The sequence below is a fragment of the Rhinolophus sinicus genome, linkage group LG05 (genome assembly GCF_036562045.2).
Source record: "Rhinolophus sinicus isolate RSC01 linkage group LG05, ASM3656204v1, whole genome shotgun sequence".
Classification (NCBI taxonomy): Eukaryota; Metazoa; Chordata; class Mammalia; order Chiroptera; family Rhinolophidae; genus Rhinolophus; species Rhinolophus sinicus.
In genome coordinates this window covers 62,715,084-62,736,741 of record NC_133755.1, presented here as the reverse complement: position 1 = coordinate 62,736,741, position 21,658 = coordinate 62,715,084, and the positions used below count along the sequence as shown (strand labels likewise).

The 21,658-nt window shown below is 39.0% G+C and overlaps 1 protein-coding gene and 1 pseudogene across 2 annotated transcripts in view; both read left to right on the top strand.

Moving 5' to 3' along the window:
- The window catches only part of POLR1A (RNA polymerase I subunit A), an 85,928-nt gene that overhangs the window by 34,573 nt on the left and 29,697 nt on the right, over positions 1-21,658 (top strand). For both annotated transcript variants that reach the window (XM_019749208.2, XM_019749207.2), the window contains exons 14-15: positions 3,330-3,521; positions 21,192-21,341. In XM_019749208.2, the coding sequence (XP_019604767.2) occupies positions 3,330-3,521; positions 21,192-21,341 (342 nt within the window). The remainder of the gene's footprint in view (positions 1-3,329; positions 3,522-21,191; positions 21,342-21,658) is intronic.
- LOC109456748 (aminoacyl tRNA synthase complex-interacting multifunctional protein 1) lies at positions 9,965-10,924 on the top strand (annotated as a pseudogene).

Genomic DNA, 21,658 nt, shown 5'->3' with positions numbered 1-21,658 from the left:
TTTCAGAGTCTATGTGTGTCTTTCAGTCTGAAGTAGGTCTCTTATAGGCAGCATACGTACACATCTTTTTTTTTTTTAAATCCGTTCAGCCAGCCTGTGTCTTTTTTTTTGAGGGGGGGAATATTTGGGAACAGTGTGTGCTTTCCAGGACCCATCAGCTCCAAGTCAAGTCATTGTCCTTCAATCTAGTTGTGGTGGGCGCAGCTCAGCTGTAAGTCCAGTCGCTGTTTTAATCTAGTTGTGGGGGGCGCAGCCCACCATCCCATGCAGGAATTGAACCGGCAACCTTGTTGCTAAGAGCTCGCGCTCTAACCAGCTGAGTCATCTGGCCACCCCCAACCTGTGTCTTTTGATTGAAGCATTTAGTCCAGTTACTTTTAAAGTAATTTTTGATAGGTATGTACTTATTGCCATTTTATTAATTGTTTTGTAGTTCTTTTCTGTTCCTTATTATTTTGCTCTTGTGTGTTGATGACTTTCTATAGTGTTATGTTTAGATTCTTTTCTCTTTGTTTCTTATATATTGCTTATAGATTTTTGGTTTGTGGTTAACATATGCTTCATATATACCAAGCTTTGTTTATAGGAGTCTATTTTAAGTTGATGGTTGCTTAAGTTCAAACACATACAATATCTCTATAATTTTTTACTCATCCCCTCCACATTTATGTTATTACCATTATTTGCATGTGTGTGTGTGTGTGTGTGTGTGTGTGTGTGTGTGTACCTTAATTTACCATTGTAATTACCCGTGATCTTCCTACTTTTGTCTTTTAACCTTTGTACTGGCTTTATAGTTGGTTGATTTATTTATTTATTTATTTATTTATTTTGAATAAATTAATTTCTTAACAAATAAAAAGTGAAAAACTTCTAGGGGATGATCTGAGGGTTCACTTCACTTTTAGTTGATTTCTATTGTCCTAGGTAAAGAGCTTTTGATTCTTGATACATTTTGTTTACTCCTTAGTATAAATGCCAAGAGATGGAATCCTTAGTTTTACTACCAGTTATAAAAATGCAACATGTCTTGAGGTACTTTGATGGCAACATCCTAAGAGATGGTTTTGTTAAACTAGAGAAGCCATTTTTTGGTCATGTTTTTGGTGTATCTTTTTTTCCCTTTGTTTTCATTTCTCTTTATTCATTTTTCCATTTCTTCTCTATTTCCAGGTTCTCTTCCTTAACTAACTGTAGTGTGCTTAACTAGCCATAGTACTCAATTAAAGTACTTCTGTTTGTTGGTTGGGTGTAGTAGAGTTGGGTATTGTCTTCTTACTTAAAATAGGAGATGAATGGAACTTTCTTTTCCAGAAAACAGTTAAACTTTATTTATGTGTTTCTCTGTAGATTAATCTTTTTCTTCTGTTTTTTGTTATGTATTGAGGACCAGTGCTTTGTGGGAATTTTTTTAACAAGGTTTGAGAATAGTTTCCTGCCTTCTATTTAGTCAGCTGGAAGATTCGAGTCACAGAATACCCTAATTCTCTAAGTGTCCTGACCAAAGACATTGATCATAATGTCATTTTGCTATGATATTAAGTGGAATAGGATAGCTGACAATTATCTGGGTTTTTGATTCAGAGATGGTCTTTCTGATCCTAAGCAGGATTTAGGAAATTCAGAATTATAAGTAGATGCTTAGTAAATTGCTTTAATCAGCATTCCTCCCTACAAATCATGATTATTGCATTGAAAGCAATTTAGCCAGTAAGGTAATTTTTTAGTCATGTAAATGTCTGGACAGAGAGAGGATGAGGCATGGAATAGATCGTGTAACTTGTAATTAAGTTCTTTAAAGGGAGAAAACAAAAGGAAAAATTTATATCTGCCTCCAAAGACTGTAGGATGAGTCAAATGTATAATACTGGTTTGGGTTTTTCCCCCAAGCAAAATAAGACCATGTCTTTGGAACAAGATGCAGAGTATAATTTTTTTATTCAAGTTGGTAACTCAAAGCTTTCATAAGAATGGCTGTGTGCTCCATCTGATCTTGCCTTATTACATCTATAGCATCTATTCAGCCAATCTGTAATAATTAGCTTTGAGTTTACATAGAGCCATTGTCATAGTATTTAGGCTATTTGACAAGTATCCTTTTAGCTTTAGAATTAGTACGTGTGGTTAAATTCCTGGTGCTTCTCCACGACTTCCTTTAGCCCTAGTTATGAAACATGGACAAAAATATGAGATAGTATTTAACAAATAATCAAATGATAATAATCTTTAGATCCAAGGCACAAATTTTTCTCAAGTTCCCATAATGTCAAAAAGTTTGCAAAACTGCTTCTTGAAGAATGTCAGTGAGTACAGCTATTTTTACTTCAGTGTGCCTAATGTTGCCATGAACACAGACCTACAGATAAGATTCAGGAGACTGAGGATCAGAAAGGTTGGGACATGTGTCAAATGAGAAGAAAAATGTACCCACCCAAACTGGGGCTTTTATAAAAGTCCTTGTTTGGGCATCTAGTAGATCATAGCCTTTATTATGGGCCCACCATAAACATGTGCTGCATTGTGAAAAGATATTCATGATGGACGTTCTTTCCTCCTACAGTCATGTATGTTAGGGCACTGTCACAACCCTCTGGAGGACCCTCTGCCTAAACCCCTGCCTCCCTGCACTGGCTGACTCCAAGTCACTTCTCAGGCCTTGCTGTAATACTGCCCCTCAGAGACCATTCTTGACCATCCCCCTACCTCAAATCTATGTGATGATCCATTCTGTTATTTTCCTCCTTGGCATTTAAAAATCTTTGTGTCAGTGTAGTTATCCAATCATTCATTTACTGTCTGGCTCTTCCAGAAGGATTGTATCTGTTTTGTCCACTGAAGTAGACTGAAGGTCTAGCCTAGTGCCTAGGCAACACAGTAGGCTCTCAATAACTATTTGTTGAATAGATGACTAATTTACAAGAGAACCAAGCCAGAAATGTGTTAAAAATACTAAAGCATAAAACCAAAATATAAAAGCAAGAGCATAGCTAATAGCAGTCAGGCCAAATTTATGCATAAATGCCAAAATATGCTGGAGTAACTAGAACCAGATGGAATTGTGGAGAGAAGGCTTGGAGGGGATGGATGAGTTTGAAGCAGTTTTGGTACAGAACTGTGGGCAAACGGCAAAGGTGGAAGCCTGTCTGGAAGCCCTGGGCATGTGCTTTTGGAGGCAGTTTGCTCTCAAGCTGAGAGGCGCAGGCACTGGCCTATAGACCGGGCTGTAAGGCAAGGCTGTTGCTGAAAGGCAGCCTCCAAGCAGATGATCAGGAATTAGAATGTGACTTAAAATTTATCTTTATTCTTCATTTGTCTGTTTTGGTTTGTAGGATGGCCAGCCATTGGCGGGGTTGATCCAAGATCACATGGTTTCGGGTGCAAACATGACCATTCGAGGTTGCTTTTTCACGCGGGAGCAGTATATGGAACTGGTGTACCGAGGACTCACAGACAAAGTGGGGCACGTGAAGCTCTTTCCTCCTGCCATTCTGAAGCCTTGCCCACTGTGGACAGGAAAACAGGTAATTGAGAGAAAACAACCAATGTAAGAAGAAAACAACCAGTGTACTACTCATATAAAAGGTTTTACTCCCAGCAGCGCCCACGCCAGAGACAGAGAAATGACAAATCACACAATAGTATGATTTTCTCTTTGCTGGGGTTCCTAGCTCTGGGTGGTTTCAAGGGAGTATCTACTAAGGGTAGGCTGCATTGTTTCTGTCCTTTGCTTCTAGCTTAAACTTGATGTCTTCATAACCCAGATATGGTGGCTATAGGCAGTGGTGTTGGTGGTAGTATTAGTAATAGTTGTTGGGAGGCGCCAGGTGCTTTGCTGAGTGCTTTAGATATGTTATCTGATTTAATCCTCACAACCAACCTGCAATGCAGAGACCCCTATTATCACCGTTTAGCAGTTGAGGATACTGAGGCTTAGCGACGTTAAATTACCTGCACATGTCTATAGGAGACAGCTGGGATTCAAGCCCAGGATTTTCTAACTTGCCAAGCATCACACTATACTTCCTTTTAAAGTACTAAAATAATAGTATATGTGGGACCAAGTAATTAAATGCAATAAAATAAGTGCTTCTGCTGTTGTCTGAGTCTCCAGTAGGTAGTTAAAACCTAACTACTAGTCAGCTATGTGGTCTTGGTTCTGTGGACCTCGTTTCTTCATCTACAAAACAAAGGGTTTCAGGCTGATGCTCTCTAAGGTCTTTTCCATCTCTGCAGTTCTTTATGTCTGTGGTCCTCGGACTTGACTGGTTTTTAGTTATTAAACCAACTTTGCATTCCTGGGATAATCTTTACTTGGTTGTGCAGCATTGTCCTGTGTATAGATTATTGAATTCAATTTGCTAAAATTTTGTTTAGAAATTTTTTTTTTTTTTTGCATTTGTGTTCATAAGGGATATTGATCTGCAGTTTCCTTGTAATGTATTTGCCTGGTTTTGGTATCAAGGTAACGTTGGCTTTATAGAAGAAGTTGGGAAGTATTTCCTCTTCTTCAATTTTTCTGTAAGAGTTTGTGTAGTACTGGTATTTTTTTCTAAAATGTTTTGTAGAATTCACTGGTGAACCATCTGGACCTACCTAGCGTCTTCTTTATAGGAATATTTTTAAACTAAAATTTATATTTCTCTAACATATATAGGGCTATTAATATTATTTTTGTTTTTGGGTTTTGTTTTGTTTTTAAGATTTTTTATTGGGGAAGGGGAACAGGACTTTATTGGGGAACAGTGTGTACTTCCAGGACTTTTTTCCAAATCAAGTTGTTGTCCTTTCAATCTTAGTTGTGGAGGGTGCTGTTCGGCTTCAAGTTGTTGTCATTTCACTCTTAGTTGTGGAGGGCACAGCTCAGCTCCAGGTCCAGTTACCTTTGCTAGTTGCAGGGGGCGCAGCCCACCATCCCTTGCGGGAGTCGAACCTGCAACCTTGTGGTTGAGAGGACGCGCTACAACCAACTGAGCCATCTGGGAGCTCAGCGGCAGCTCAGCTCAAGGTGCCGTGTTCAGTCTTAGTTGCAGGGGGCCAAGCCCATCATCCCTTGCAGGATTCGAGGAGTTGAACTGGCAACCTTGTGGTTGAGAGCCCACTGGCCCATGTGGGAATCGAACCGGCAGCCTTCGGAGTTAGGAGCATGGAGCTCCAACCGTCTGAGCCACCGGGCCGGCCCCTATTTTGTTTCTTGAAGAGCTTTAGTACTTTGCTTTTTCAAGGATTTTGTCCATTTCATGTAAATTGTTGAATTTATAGGCATAAAGTTATTCATGGTATTTCTTTACCATCCTTTTCTAGCTGTACAGTCTGTAGGTTAGTCACCTCTCTCATTCCTGATATGGTAATTCTCTTTTTCCTGATCAGTTTGTCCAGAGGTTATTGGTTTTATTGCTCTTAAAGAACCAGCTTTCATAGATTTTTTTCTGTTTTTCTGTTTTCTATTTCATTGATTTCACTTTGATCTTTATTATTTTCTTTCTTCTGTTTACATTGGGATGGATTTGCTCTTCTTTTGCTTACTACTTAACGTTGAAGCTAATGTCATTGATTTGAGATTTAAATTCCCCCCTAAATTCTGATTAAATAACATCCCACAAGTTATGATATGTTGTACTTTCATTTTCATTCACTTTAAAGTACTTTCTAATTTACCTTTTGAGTTATTTAGAAGCCCATTATTTAGTTTCCAGATATTTAGGGATTTTTCCACATATTTTTGTTATGGATTTCCAGTTTAATTCCATTGTGGTCAAAGAACATACCTTAGCTTTCTTGAACCCTTTTAAATTTATTGAGATTTGTTGTATGGTTTCAATTATGGTCTATCTTGGTAAATGTTCTGTGTACCCTTAAAAATAATGTATAATCTGTTGTTGGATGGAATGCTCTATAAATGTCAACTATAGGTTCAGTTGCTAGATAGTTCAAGTTACTATATCCTTGCTGATCACTGTCCTTTATTACCTGATGTTCATTGTCTTGAAAACCATTGTTTCACATTCTTGTCTTCTTTTGTTGCTGTTGTTTCTGGTGGGAGAGTAAATCAAGTCATCATTGCTCCATCTTGGCCAGAAATGGAAGTCGACAAAAGAATGTATGGGACACTTTGCAGTTTAAGATTAAAGTCTATTAAGTATAGATAGTTTCGTTCAAGGAGTGGTAAGCTTTTTCTGTGAAAGCCAGATAGCATATATTTTGGGTTTTGCTGGCCATACAGTCTCTGTTGCAACCACTCAGCTCTGCCATTATAACTTTGAAAGCAGCCATAGACAACACATAAATGAGTGGGTGTAGCTGTGATCCAGTAGAACTTTATTTACGAAAAGAGGTGACGAACCAGATTTGGGCTACAGGCTATAGTTTACCCACCCCTGATTTAGTTGGCTATATGTATTTGTCCGCTTATGTTATTTTTATTATTCCTATATATATGTCTTTATAAGCCATCTCAAGTTTTCTTGTAAGTGAATGGATTATAAGTCTTAAGTAATTTAGTATCCAGAATTTATTAGAATTTTATTTTAAAATAAGCAGTGTGTTCAAAATAAAACCAAATAGTGGACAAAGGATATATATCTAAAGCCATGAATATGCTCACTCCCTTCAATCTGGGAATCCAGCCTAAGGAAATAATTTGAAATGTAGAAAAAGCTACTTGAAAAAGCAGTCCATTACACCATGGTTTATAATGGTAGAAAATCAGAAAAACCTGGATACTTAATATTGGAGCTAAGTAAACTGTGGAACATCCATTTGTTAAGATATTATATGGTTGTTAAAAAAAAAAATAGTGGTTTTAAAATATCATGTAATAATCTGGAAAATTCTCTGACATAATGTTGAAATAAGAAATAGACCACACATTTATATGTGCAATCATAGTTGCAGTCGTGTTAAAAATATATATTGGAAGAAGTTTGGCATGAAAAAGAACAATGATAGAATAACTTGGTTCATGTTAGGAGGTTTTTGTTTTTTGTTTTCCATTTTATGTTTCTGAGCTGTTATTATTAACTTTACAATGAAATAAAATTAGAAAATAGGCCCAGGTTTTACTTCTGTAACAGTTGAGAATTTTCAGTGTTTCTTGAGAGGTTGCTATACAGGCTGTTATTTCTTTGCAAATAGTTGAAAAGGGGAAGAGTGGCTACACTGCACAAGAATTTGTTGGTGGCCTCAGTCTGATTCTACAGAGAAAAGCCATGGTTAGAATCAGGAGATGAGGAACTTAGCTTGGGCAGGTAATTTGTACTGCCCCAGAAATTGAAGTCTTAGGCTCTCTCTCCAAGGCATTTCATATAGTATCTTGACTGCTTTTCTTTCTACTTAGGATCTGAGATCTCTCATCATTTGTTGAAAGAGCATATAAAGAAAGAGGATTTGCCTGTCCTTGCAAATCTCGAGTGTACAGCTCAATGCATGTTCACAAAATGAATACACCTTTGTAAACTATCACCTAGATCAGAAAACAGAATATCACCAGCACTCCAGGAGACCCTTCCTGGCCCCTCTCAGTTTGCCCCCTTCCCCAAAGGTAGCCACTAACCTGACTTCTAACACTATAAGTAAGTTTTATCTCTTTTCTTGAACTTCATATAAACGAAATTCTACAGTAAATCATATCTTTGTGTGAGTCACTCATTTCATCACATATAGCAGTGGTTTATTCATTTTCATTGCTGTATCATATTCCATTATATGACTATATCCATTGTACTAATGATGGACGTTTGGGTTCTTTTCAGTTGTCTTCATCTGGCTATTACAAATAGGGCTACAATGAATATTCCTGTATATGTCTTTTGTTGAACATATGTATGCATTTCAATGGGTGAATACCAAGGAATCAAATTGCTGGGTCTTAAGATCTACATTCAATTTTAATGACTAGTTTAATGAACAGTTTTCCAAAGTGCTTGTAGCAGTTTACACTTCTACCAGCAGAGCATCAGTGTTCTGGCTGCTCCTTATTCTCAGCAGAACTTGATGTTTGTTTATTTCTGCTTGTTTAATTTTAACCAGATGGTTGTGTAGTGGCATCTTATCGTGGTTTTAATTTGTATTTTCTTAATGAAAAGTGAGATTGAGCACCTCTTCATATGCTTATTGGCCATTGGATATCATCTTCTGTGAAGTGCTTTTCAAATCTTTTGCCTATTTTCTATTCTATGCCTTTTTTTTTATTGATAGGTAAGTTTGTTATATATTCTGATGTAAGTCCATTGCCAGATAGATACATGTATTGCAAATACCTTCTACTTGATGACTATCCTTTTTACCCTTTTACCTAAAGCTGTTTTCTAATGATCAGCAGTTCTTTATTTTATGTAACATAATTCACCAGTCTTTATCTTTTATGGCTAGTCCTGTAGAAGAACTATTTTCCTGCTTCAAGGTCATGACTGTATCCCCCTGTGTTTTGTCTGGTAGCTTTATTGTTTTTCCTTTCATAGGTAAAACTGTCTGGAATTGATTTTTGTGGGTGCGTATGATGTGAGGTAGAGGTCAGAATTCCTTTTTTTCTCATGGATAGCTAATTGATATAACATCATTTATTGAAAAGACCATCATTTTTCCACTGCTGTTTAGTATTTTCTGTATCATAAATCAACTAGTCATATATGTGTGGGTCTGTTCCTGACCCTGTTCACTTCCACTGGTCTGTTTGATTCCATTGACCAGTACCACACTGTCTTAAATATTGTAAGTTTATAATAAATCTTGATTTTTGATAGTAAAAATCTCCAGCTTGTTCTTCAAAACTGTCTTGAATATTCTTAGCCATGTATATTTCCATATGAAGTTTTAAGTCAGTTTGTAAATTTCCACACACAAAAAATATACCTGCTAGGATTTTTATTGGGATTACATTGCATCTGTAGATTACTTTAGGGAGAATCAGCATATTTATAAAATATAAACATAGTATGTCTCTCAGTTATGTAAAAGTCTTGTACATTTTTCATTAGATTTATTCTTGGTGTTGCTATTATAGGTGGTATTGGTTATTAAATTTTCTAATTGTTTATGGTTGGTATTAGAAATACAGTTAATTGTATATTGTCCTTGTATTCAGCAACCTTGTAGAATTCAGGTATTAGATTTCTGTCCTTCAAATTCTTTTTAACTATAGAAGTAACACAAGTTTGTTGTTAAAACAAAAATAACACTGATATGAAAGAAAAAGGAAAAATTCCCATTCTTCCCAACCCCACTGTCTTTGTCCGCACATACTCTCATAGAAAGTAAATAAGAATGGGATCATATTATACCTGCTCAGGAGAACCATGAGCCATGATTACATTTGACATTCAGTTTTGAAATTGAACGTCAATTTCAAACACCTCTTATATTTAAAACTACCTCTCTACCCATGGGACCATGGCCATCCTGGTACCTGAGGCTTGTGTTTTCATGACTCCCAGGTACATGCACCTGAGTTTTGACTGGTCTGCAAGATGGCTTACTTTAAATGAACCTCCAGGCCTTCCCAAAGGGAATTTCATTATTTCAAGCAGTCTGTATTTTTAATTTGGACCACCCTAACACACTTCATTATGACAGGAAGTTTAGTTAATTGTTTTCATGTGCTGGGTTGACAATCGTTTTTGTAATTGCTTTGTGGCGTATTTAGTTCACTTAGTGACTCATTAAGTAGGGCTCATTCTGTGTCTCTACATGTAGATCCATGTCATTCTTTTTAACCCCTTCTGTGTGGTATCCAATGATAGAGACATACCACAGTTGACTTAACTGGCATTCTATTGGCAGACTTGTGGTTAAAACCAGGTAACTTAGGTTGTTATCTGGTCTGTACCTTTCTAACTAATGCTGAGCACCCACTTACATTTATATCAGTGTGCTTTCATTGATAATATATGTTAGACGAATTTCTAGAGGTGTAATTGCTGGTCAAAGTGTATGCACATTTAAAAACTTTGTAAAAAGCTATCCATTTAATATTTAAAACATTTCTTAAAGTTTAATACAGGCTGAGTATTAAAAATTTTAATTAGGACCCTGTCTGCCAATTCATAATTTTCTGCTATTTCTTGGCAAAAATGACAACCAGTGATGCTTTTCTGAAGAGACTGGAACAGACGGGTGTAGAGGCAGATCAAATTAGTGAATATTATAAGTAGCAAGTTGCCTATAAAACAATTTTGCAGGCAACTTTGAGAGAAGAAACTTTGAGTTGAAAATGCTAAACTGAAGAATTGAAACAAGAGCTAATTCAGGCAGAAATTAAAAACGGAATGAAGCAAATACTATTTTCATCTGGTACTCCACTGCAAACTAATCCCAGGGTTTCTAAAAATGTGATAGTCTATACCAATAATAACTGTATCTTCTGATGTCAAAGAACAGATAAAAGGAGGAGGGGGGGAGGGAGAGGAGAAGGCAGGAGGGGGAGCAGCAAGGAAGGTGAAGGAGAAATTTGAAAAGAAAGGAAAGAAAAAGGAGAAAAAACAGCCATCAATAGCAGGAAGTGCTGACTCTAAGCCAATAGGTGTTTCCCGACTGGCCCTCCAAATGGGTTGTGTCATCACCACCAGAAGACATCCTGATGCAGGTTCTTTGTAGAAGAGGTAGGTGTTGGAGTGGCCTGGTGAGCCATGTTCCTCTTGAACTGATGCAAAATCTGATGGCGATTTCATTTTGTAACCCAAAATCTGCAAAGATGAGAGGGGTACTATCGCAAGCAATGCTGATGTGTGCTAGTCCACCAGAGAAAGCTGAAATCCTTGCATCTCCTAATGGGTCTGCTCTGGAGACAGAATTACTTTTGATGCTTTTTCTGGAGAGCCTGACAAGTAGCCGAGTCCTAAGAAGAAGATTTTGGAGCAGAGCCAGCCTGGCCTTTTACACAAATGATGAGTGTGTAGCTACATACAAAGGAGCTCCCTTTGAGATAGTCTAGGGATAGTGCAAATTAACTTAAGAATTATTAGCTTCAAGGTCACCAGCCTTGAGATTATGACTCATGATTTGGGCTACCAAAAAAGAAATGCATCTGTGGAGGTAGAAGTGTAGTTACTGTTCGAGAAAAAAATTCACACACATAAAATTCTGGCACCGTAGCTATTTATAGCCTCCAATAAGGAGGGGTAAAACAAAAAATTTTGAAACAACCCTGCATGCCAAGTTATAAAAGGTATGAGTAAAGTTTATTTAAGTCTATGGAGTTCGGGTAGGCCAGGACATGGTGGTACCGTAATAGAATTTTACCTTTTTTCTGAAAAAGTGAATAGTAACACAGCATTGTTAACATATATTGATAACTAAACACAAATGCATTTCCAAAGTTATTTTGTACTCAAGATCCATTATTCTTTTGGGAATAAAGACTGTGACAAAGTAAGAAAAATAATTTTTTTAATTGTAATTCTCATAGATACTGCTACCTTTACATTTTAAGAGAATATTGCAAATGGTCTTTTCTCCCTATATTAAGTTTATGACCAGAAAGTACATTGTATACTTCTAGAATGTTAATGCAGAAAGAGCCCTTAAATCATCTCGTCTGACTCTCGTTTTTTTAGTTGAGATATAATTCATATTTAATGTAATTTACCATTTTTAAAAAGTGTATAATTCGGTGGTATTTTTTTTGTTTTGGGTGGTTTTTTTTTAGTACTATATTTACTGTGTTGTACTGTAATCACCACTAGCTAATTCCAGAACATTTCGATCACCTTTGAAAGAAACTATACCTGTCAATAGTCCCAGTTCCTCCCTCTCTCATCCCCTGGCAATCACTTTCTGTCTCTGTGGATTTGCCTATTTGGGACATTTCATATAAATTTCAGGTCATTCAATATGTGACCTTTTGTGACTCGCTTTCACTTAATGTTTTCAAGATTTATTCATGTTGTAGCGTGAATAGTACTTCATTTCTTTTCATGGCTGAATAATATTCCACTATGTGGATAGACCACATTTTGTCAGTTGATAAATGCGTAATTTGGGTTGTTTTCCCTTTTTGGCTATTACAAATAAAACTGCATTGAATATTTGTGTACCAGTTTTTGTGTGAATATGTGTTTTCAGTTCTCTTGGATATATAGCTAAGAGTCTTTCCATTTATTTAGATTTTCTTTCATTTCTTTCAACAGGTGTTACAGTTTTCAGAATACAAGTTTTAACTTTGGTTAAATTTATTCCTATTTTATCTTTTCAGTGCTATCATACATAAATGCAGTTGTTTTCTTAATTTCATTTTCAGTTTGTTCATTGTTGATGTGTAGAAATACAGTTGATTTTTTTTGTTATTGATCTTGTATCCTTCAGCTTTGCTGAAGTCATATACTAGCTCTAATCATTTTTTGTGGATACTTCAGGGTTTTCTATATATAAGATCATGTCATCTGCAAATAGTGGTAGTTTTACGTCTTCCTCTCCAATCTGGATGCCTTCTATTTCTTGTCTTGCCTAACTGCCCTGGATAGAACCTACTACATTGTTGAGTAGAAGTAGTGAGAGCAAACATTCTTGTCTTGTTCCTGATCTTAGGCAGAAAGCATCCAGTCTTTGATCATTGAGTGTGTTCACTGTGGGTTTTTCACAGATGCCTCCCCTTTATTTGGTTGGTGACGTTTTTTTCCTACTCCTATTCTGTTCAGTGTTTTTGTCATGAAAGAATGTTGGGAGTTTGTCAGATGCTTTTATAGATGAGAAGACAGGTCATATTTCCCTGTCTCAGATGGTTGGATACATGTGGTTCTGTCACTTTTCCCGTCCTGGCTGTGCCCAGCCTGGCTGTCCCTGCTCCACATGTGGCACTTTGGGTGATTAAGGTGCAGCTTGTGGTCAGCCTCCCGGGGAAGTCTTACCCTCCTGCCTTTACTCCCTCCCCTGGCAGTGCTGCTCTTATGGGCGTGACCTTCCTGGTCATGTGCTGATGAAATAACAGAGTATTGTCTGCTTTTTAAAAAGATGCTGTTGCCAGTTGTCCCCCTGCTCCTGGCACACATGCATGAAAAGGCCGTGGCTCTCATAACTACCCTGCCCTCCTTGTGCGCATATAGCATCCCTGCTTTGTGGGGCCTGGCATACAAAGAGCTGTAGATGCCAGCTGATGGCTCCCAGCCTCTCCTCACCCGTGGGGCCGGATACACCGGCCTGTCTGCCCCGCTGCCTGCTATATCTTGGGAATGTATGCTTTTGGCCCCTCTGAAACTCACCCGTGGGTATCCCCAGGTTTAGACACCCCCACTTGGGGTCTCTGTGAAGCAGCTGCTTGAGAAATTGCCTCTCCTGGCCTCCTCTTAGCAGCCGCTTGTTGAGTGGATGGCCACACTGATGGGCCAGTTGGGGCAGCGGATGGGTTTCCTGGCCTTTCAGTAACCATAATTAATTCCAGTCGCATAAATGTATTTCTGGTGTTAGCCCTGTAAAAGCTAATTGTGCAGAAGCCATTAGGTTGCGGAGTAGTCACCTAACTATAGCCTCCTGTGATGTGTCTCACGCAGACTCCGTCACATGGTACTTCCCCATTCTGGTCGCTTTAATAACCACTTCTGAAATGCCGGTCCCTCTTGTCAGTGTCACTTGGGAGACTTATTCTCTGTGTCATTTATTTAGCCTCAAAGTCTAGACCAGGAATGTATTTGGAACAAGTGATCCTATTGAAAGCTAAATCAGGGCATGTCTCTCCTGTGATCAAAACCCACCAAAGAGCATTCCTTCTCACTCAGAGTAAAAGCCTCTGCCTGAAATGATGCTCTGACGTCTGCACAGCTCCCTTCTTCACTGCCTTCTTGGTATGAGGTCTTCTCTGCCCATCTTACTTAAAATCCTGAATACTCCCTCTCCCCGTTCCACTCTGGTCCTCCTTCCCTGCTTCACTTTCCTTCGAAGCATGGATCCCCGTCAGGCATGGAGGCTCCCCTGAAGGCAGAGACTATATTTTATTCACAGCTCTTTCCCCGCTGGCTCATTGCAAGCACTTGATGTAGAATTGCTGAGTGATTGACTGGGACTTGCCTGTACTCTCCAAATAAGCAATGCTCGGGCTAAGCGAGTGCGATCGTTTCCCCACAGCACTCGGCTTATCAGTGATGGAGCAGACGCTAGAGCACCCCCTCGTCCCCAAAGCTGCCCTGCAGTCTGCTTCTCTGTCAGATGCCTCGGGCCTCCTCCGTGGAGCGCCTCCAAGGGAAAGCTCTCCATTCTTAGTCTTTGCATCTTTTCCTTCCTTGGTGCCCACCAGGAAATCAGAGCTGTACTGTGGGAGGACATCATTGACTGTATGTAATAATTGTCGCCAATTTTGATGTGGCCTGAAGACAGGGAAGCATGCTCTGCGGAGCGTTCTTCAGCCTCTGCCTCAGTCCTGGGACTGACGTCGTGTTGGGCCGACTTCTCCTGGCAGCAGGCGGCGTGATGAGTCCCGCCATCCTTATTTCTGTTCTTTTTTTTTTTTTTTTTAAATTAAATTTATTGCGGTGACAATTGTCAGTAAAATTACATAGATTTCAGGTGCACAATTCTGCATCACATCATCTATAAATCCCATTGTGTGTTCTTCACCCAGATTCAGTTCTCCTTCCATCACCATATATTCGATCCCCCCCACCCTCATCTCCCACCCCCCACCCCCCACCCCCGTTACCCTCTGGCAACCACTAAACTATTGTCCGTGTCTATGAGTTTCTGTTTCCCATTTGTTTGTCCTGTTCCTTGCTGCCTTTGGTTTATATACCACATATCAGTGAAATCACATGGTTCTCTGCTTTTTCTGTCTGACTTGTTTCGCTCAGCATTACTCTCTCAAGATCCATCCATGTTGTCACAAATGTTCCTATATCATCTTTTCTTACCACTGAATAGTATTCCATTGTGTATATATACCACAACTTCTTTATCCATTCATCTATCGAAGGACATTTTGGTTGTTTCCATGTCTTGGCCACCGTAAACAAAGCTGCAATGAACATTGGAGCACACGTGTCTTTATCTCTAAATGTTTTCAGATTTTTTGGGTAGATACCCAGGAGAGGGATTGCTGGGTCATATGGCAATTCTATTCGTAATTCTTTGAGGAACCTCCACACTGCCTTCCATAACGGCTGCACCAGTCTGCATTCCCACCAACAGTGTATGAGGGTTCCTTTTTCTCCACAGCCTCTCCAACATTTGTTACTATTTGTCTTGTTGATGATAGCCATTCTGACTGGGGTGAGGTGATATCTCATTGTGGTTTTGATTTGCATTTCTCTGATGATTAGTGATGTTGAGCATTTTTTCATATGTCTATTTGCCATTTGTATGTCCTCTTTGGAGAAATGTCTCTTCAAGTCCTCTGCCCATTTTTCAATTGGGTTGTTTGTTTTTTTGTTGTTGAGTTGCATGAGTTCCTTGTATATTCTGGATACTAGCCCCTTATCGGAGGCACTGTTTGCAAAAATCTTCTCCCATTCAGTTGGTGGCCTCTTTATTTTGTCAATGGTTTCTTTTGCTGTGCAGAAGCTTTTAAGTTTCATATAGTCCCATTCGTTTATTTTAGCTTTTACTTCCATTGCCTTTGGAGTCAAGTTCATAAAATGCTCTTTGAACCCAAGGTCCATAAGTTTAGTACCTATGTTTTCTTCTATGCAGTTTATTGTGTCAGGTCTTATGCTTAAGTCTTTGATCCATTTTGAATTAACTTTGGTACATGGTGACAAATAGCAGTCCAGTTTCATTCTTTTGCACGTGGCTATCCAATTCTCCCAGCACCATTTATTGAAGAGGCTGTCTTTGCTCCATTGTATGTTTTTAGCTTCTTTGTCAAAAATTATCTGTCCATATTTATGTGGTTTTATTTCTGGGTTCTCAATTCTATTCCATTGGTCTATGTGTCTGTTTTTCTGCCAATACCATGCTGTTTTGATTATTGTAGCCCTGTAGTACAAGCCAAAGTCAGGAAGTGTGATACCTCCATTATAGTTCTTTTTCCTTAAGATTGCTTTGGCTATTCGGGGTCTTTTGTGGTTCCAAACAAATCTGATGATTTTTTGTTCTATTTCTTTAAAATATGCCATTGGGATTTTGATGGGGATTGCATTGAATCTGTATATTGCTTTGGGTAATATGGCCATTTTAACTATGTTGATTCTTCCAATCCATGAGCACGGAATGTCTTTCCATTTCTTTGTGTCTTCTTCAATTTCTTTCAAAAATGTCTTATAGTTTTCAGCATATAGGTCTTTCACATCCTTGGTTAAGTTTATTCCTAGGTATTTTATTCTTTTTGCTGCAATTGCAAAAGGAATTGTTTTTTGTATTTCTTTTTCTGAGATTTCATTGTTAGTATATAGGAAGGCAATGGACTTTTGTGCGTTGATTTTGTAGCCGCAACTTTACTGTATTCGTTGATTGTTTCTAATAGCTTTTTGGTGGAGTCTTTAGGGTTTTCTATATATAGCATCATGTCATCTGCAAAGAGTGATAATTTAACTTCTTCATTCCCAATTTGGATGCCTTTTATTTCTTTCTCTTGCCTGATTGCTCTGGCAAGGACTTCCAACACTATGTTGAAAAGCAGAGGTGATAGGGGACATCCCTGTCGTGTTCCTGAAGCTAGAGCAAAGGGCTTCAGTTTTTCTCCATTAATTATGAGATTAGCAGAGGGCTTGTCATATATGGCCTTTATTATGTTAAGGTATTTTCCTTCTATACCCATTTTATTAAGTGTTTTAATCATAAATGGATGTTGTATCTTGTCAAATGCTTTTTCTGCATCAATTGATATAATCATATGATTTTTGTCCTTTATTTTGTTTATGTGATGTATCACATTGATGGATTTGATGTTGAACCATCCTTGTGCCCCGGGATGAACCCCACTTGGTCGTGATGAATAATCTTTTTAATGCATTGTTGTATTCGATTTGCTAGAATTTTATTTAGGATTTTTGCATCGGTATTCATCAGAGATATTGGTCTGTAGTTTTCTTTTTTTGTGCTGTCCTTACCAGGTTTTGGTATCAGGGTAATGTTGGCCTCATAAAATGAGTTAGGGAGTACTGTCTCTTCTTCAATTTTTGGAAGAGTTTGTGCAGAATTGGTATTAGATCCTCTTTGAAGGTTTGGTAGAATTCACTAGTGAAGCCATCTGGTCCCGGACTTTTGCTTTTTGGAAGGTTTTGGATGACTGATTCACTTAAGTTACTGGTGATCGATCTGTTTAGATTTGCCAGTTCTTCATGGTTCAGCCTTGGAAGGCTATATGTTTCTAAGAACTTGTCCATTTCTTCTAGGTTGTTGAATTTGGTGGCATATAGTCCTTCATAGTATTCTTGGATGATCCTTTGTATTTCTGTGGTGTCCGTGATAACTTCCCCTTTTACGTTTCTGATTTTGTTAATCAGTGTCTTCTCTCTTTTTATCTTAGTAAGTCTAGCCAAGGGTTTGTCAATTTTGTTAATATTTTCAAAGAACCAGCTCTTTGTCACATTAATTTTTTCTATTGTCTTTTTGTTCTCTATTTCATTTAGTTCTGCTCTAATTTTTATTATTTCCTTTCTTCTGCTGACCTTGGGTTTTACTTGTTCTTCTTTTTCTAGTTCTTTAAGGTGTAACATGAGGTTATTTATTTGGGAGTTTTCTTGTTTCTTGAGATAGGCCTGTAATGAGATAAATTTCCTCTTAAAACTGCTTTCGCTGCATCCCAAAAATTTTGGTAGGATGTATTTTCATTGTCATTTGTTTCTATGTATCTTTTGATCTCTCCTCTAATTTCTTCTTTGACCCAGTCCTTCTTTAAAAGTATGTTGTTTAATCTCCATGTATTTGTGTTTTTCGCGCTTTCTTTTTACAGTTGATATCCAATTTCAAAGCCTTGTGATCAGAGAATATGCATGGTATGATTTCAATCTTCTTAAATTTGTTGAGACTGATTTTATGTCCCAATATATGGTCTATCCTTGAGAATGTTCCGTGTACACTAGAAAAGAATGTATAGTCTGATGTTTTAGGATGAAGTGCTCTATAAATGTCAATTATGTCCATTTCATCTAATGTGTCATTTAGGGCTACTATTTCGTTATTTATTTTCTGTTTGGATGATCTATCCATAGCTGTCAATGATGTATTTAAGTCCCCTAGTATAATTGTGTTTTGGTCAATTTCTCCCTTTAGTTCTGTTAGTAGTTGCTTGGTGTATTTCGGTGCTCCCTGATTGGGTGCATAAATATTGATGACTGTTATGTCTTCTTGTTGTATAGTCCCCTTCACCATTATGAAATGTCCATCTTTGTCTCTTGTTATCTTTTTCACCTTGAAGTCTGTTTCATCTGATATCATTATGGCTACACCTGATTTTCTCTGGGTACCATTTGCTTGGAGTGTCAATTTCCACCCTTTCACTTTGAGTCTATGCTTGTCCTTGTAGCTGAGATGTGTCTCTTGGAGACAGCATATGGTTGGGTTTAGTTTTTGATCCAATCTGCTACTCTGTGCCTTTTTATTGGTGAGTTCAGTCCATTTACATTTAGGGTGATTATTGATATGTGAGGATTTCCTGTCATTCTATCTTTAGTTTTCTGGTAAGGCTGTGTCTCCATTGTTTCTTTGCCTTTTGTTGTTGTCTATTATTTCTGTGTGGTGGTATTCTATGATGTTTCCTCTGTTTCTTCTTTTATTTCAGTATATATTTCAGTTCTGGATTTTTTTGAGTGGTTACCCTTAAGTTTATGTAAAAGAAAGTTTGATATTTAGAGTATTCCATTTTCTTCAGCACGCTTACTTTCTCCATTCCCATATTCCGTTCAGGCCTTTACTCTCCCCTTTTTGAGTTTTGGTTGCCACAAATTGTCCCTGTTGATGGTGGTCGAATAGCCTCCTTTAGTATTTCTTGTAGTGCAGGTCGTGTATTAGAAAATTCCTCAGCTTCTGTATGTCTGGAAAGGTCTTTATTCCTCCTTCATATCTAAAGGATATCTTTGCTGGATATATTATTCTTGGCTCATGATTTCTCTCTTTCAATAGTTTGAATATTTGGTTCCACTCCTCCTGGCTTGTAGAGTTTCTGCTGAAAAATCTGATGATAATCTAATGGGCTTTCCTTTGTAAGTTACCGCCTTCTTTTCCCTGGCTGCCTTGAGGATTCTTTCTTTGTCGTTGATTTTAGACAGCTTCAATACAATGTGCCTTGGAGAAGGCCTGTTGGGATTGAGGTAACTAGGTGTTCTATTTGCTTCTTGGATTCGAGGGTCCAGTTCTGTCCACAAATTTGGGAAGTTCTCATCGACAATTTGTTTGAATATATTCTCTGTTCCTTCTCTCTTTCTTCTCCTTCTGGTATGCCCATTATTCTTATATTGCTCTTTCTGATGGAGTCAGAAAGTTCTTGTAGAGTTCTTTCATTTCTTTTAAGTCTCAAGTCTCTTTCTTCTTCTATCTGTGTCATTTCCAGGTTTCTATCTTCGATGTCACTGATTCTTTCCTCCATCTGGTCAACTCTACTACCTAAGCTGGTTATTTCATTCTTAATTTCTTCTATTGAGTTCTTAATCTCCAGAAATTCTCTTTGGTTCTTTTTTAAAATTTCAATCTCTTTCGTAAAATGCTCATGCTGTTCTTTGATTGAGTTTCTGAGTTCATTTAACTGCCTATCTGTGTTTTCTTGTATCTCGTTGAGTTTTTTCAGAACTGCAATCTTGAATTCTCTGTCATTTAAGTCACATATTTCTGTATCTTTAAGTGCCTTCTCTGGAGATTTTTCACTTTCTTTCTGAGCTATCTTGTTGCCTTGGTTATTCATGGCGATTACTGGTTTACTATTTCTCTTCCTAGACATCTACAGGAGTGACTTCTGCAACAGGTTGATAGGAAGAGGTCTTTCTTTTGTTTTCCAGTACTTGTTGGTAGAATGTTTTATTATTTCTCCAACTGCAATTTATTTTTCTTCTCCCACACGGTAGTGCTGTTTTCTCTGCACTATTCCTGCTTCTCACACAATGGGGGGATTCCCTGGGAGACGGGCTTCTCCTCTGTTAATAGTTCATCTAGGTCACAGGGCGCAGTCCTGGTGGGTATGCGGAGAGCTTTTGATGTTCCAAAGCTCTTCCAGCTCCTGATTCAGAGCCCGTCTGTTTCAGCAGTTCTGTTTACTCCTGCAGGGATCCGCCCAGATAGGTGGGGCCGGGGCGGGGTGAGCTGTGAGAGGTGGCCCAGAGCAATGGCGGGGACCACCACCACAGCCGGTCCTGCTTCCACAGCTGTCTCCCCTTTGCTGGAACTAGTTGGGCTGTGAATTTGTGTTTGTGGGCCACAGTTCTCAAATATAGCAAATTTTCTGTTGTTTTGATCTGACACTGCTACTGTTTTGCTTCTAGCACCGGGCAGGTGGGGGCGGGGCGAGCTCTGGGAGGGGAGAGAGGGGGCGGCTAGTCTCAGTGCCTAAGGCTCCATTCTCTGCTCGGCAGTGCGGGCTTAAACCACCGTTTTCAGCCGTTTTCCCTCAGTCTTTTCTCCGAGGTCTCTGCCGTGAGCGTTGGGTTCAGCCGTGGTATATGCTGCCCCCTCAGCCCTGTGGAGCCCTGGCGGAGCCCTAGCAGTCCGAGTTCTTCCCTCACTCGCAGCTGCGGTAGTTCCGGGAAGCAGCGAGCTCGGCGCACGGAGCTAGGTCTGCGTCCTGCACCCGCGCGGCTCCGTCTCCGCGCACTTCTCCCTTTCCTCCTCCCCCCGCTCTCGCGCGAATCTCCCACCTGTAGGTGATTTCAGTCGGTAGTGGGCCTCTTCGTCTTGCCTGTCTGCTGTGCAGGGAGTCCTTTGTGGAGTTTTTGTTGTTCGATCCTTATTTCTGTTCTTTACCATTCACGTCTTTTTACTATGACCCCCACAGCCAGTTGCTTTCTTTTCTCTTCTTCCTTTGGTCTATTCAGGAACTTAATAGTGTTTTTTCAGGTCTAGGGAATTGTTTGGTTTAACACGAATTATCTTAAGGGACGGAAAGTCCCAGTGACGTTCTTAGTGGTGTATGTTTGTTGCTACTCCTAAGCTTGCTCCTAAGTCATGTAAGTAGGACAGTAAGAACTGAAATAACTTATCCCACCAGGGTGGAACTGTCCGTTTTTCTTGCTTTACCTACAGATCATCAGAATGGAGTCGCCTGGCTTTTCAGGATGAACAGGGACAGGTGATCCTAAAAGGAAACTTCTCATCTTTTCTTCCTGACGTCCACTTTGTCTTTTTCTTTCCAGGTTGTGTCAACGCTACTCATAAACATCATCCCAGAGGAGTACATCCCGCTGAATTTATTGGGGAAGGCAAAGATCAACGGGAAAGCCTGGGTGAAGGAGACTCCTCGGCCTGTCCCCGGCTTTAACCCAGACTCCATGTGCGAGTCCCAGGTATGGCTGCCCAGCTGTTTCAGTTGGAGTCTGCCTGTCCCGGGTTTAGACAAATTTATTTTAAAAAGAGACAAAGAAATGGAGGCACGTGCACAGAAACAGATGTTGTAGCTCATAAGAGAAGAAATTGTGCCCAAGTCGGTGTCAACTTTTGGTTTTAGAAAGGGTCAGCATTGGCTGCTAGCATTTGGCCCTCAGAATAAAACTTACAACCACCTTGGGAGGGTTTCTGCAGCAGAAGGTCTCTGGACTTGAATCTGCAAAGCTTGGAAATGCAGTGCTTGTGTTTTCCCTTGAGGTTCCTGAGTGGCTAAAGA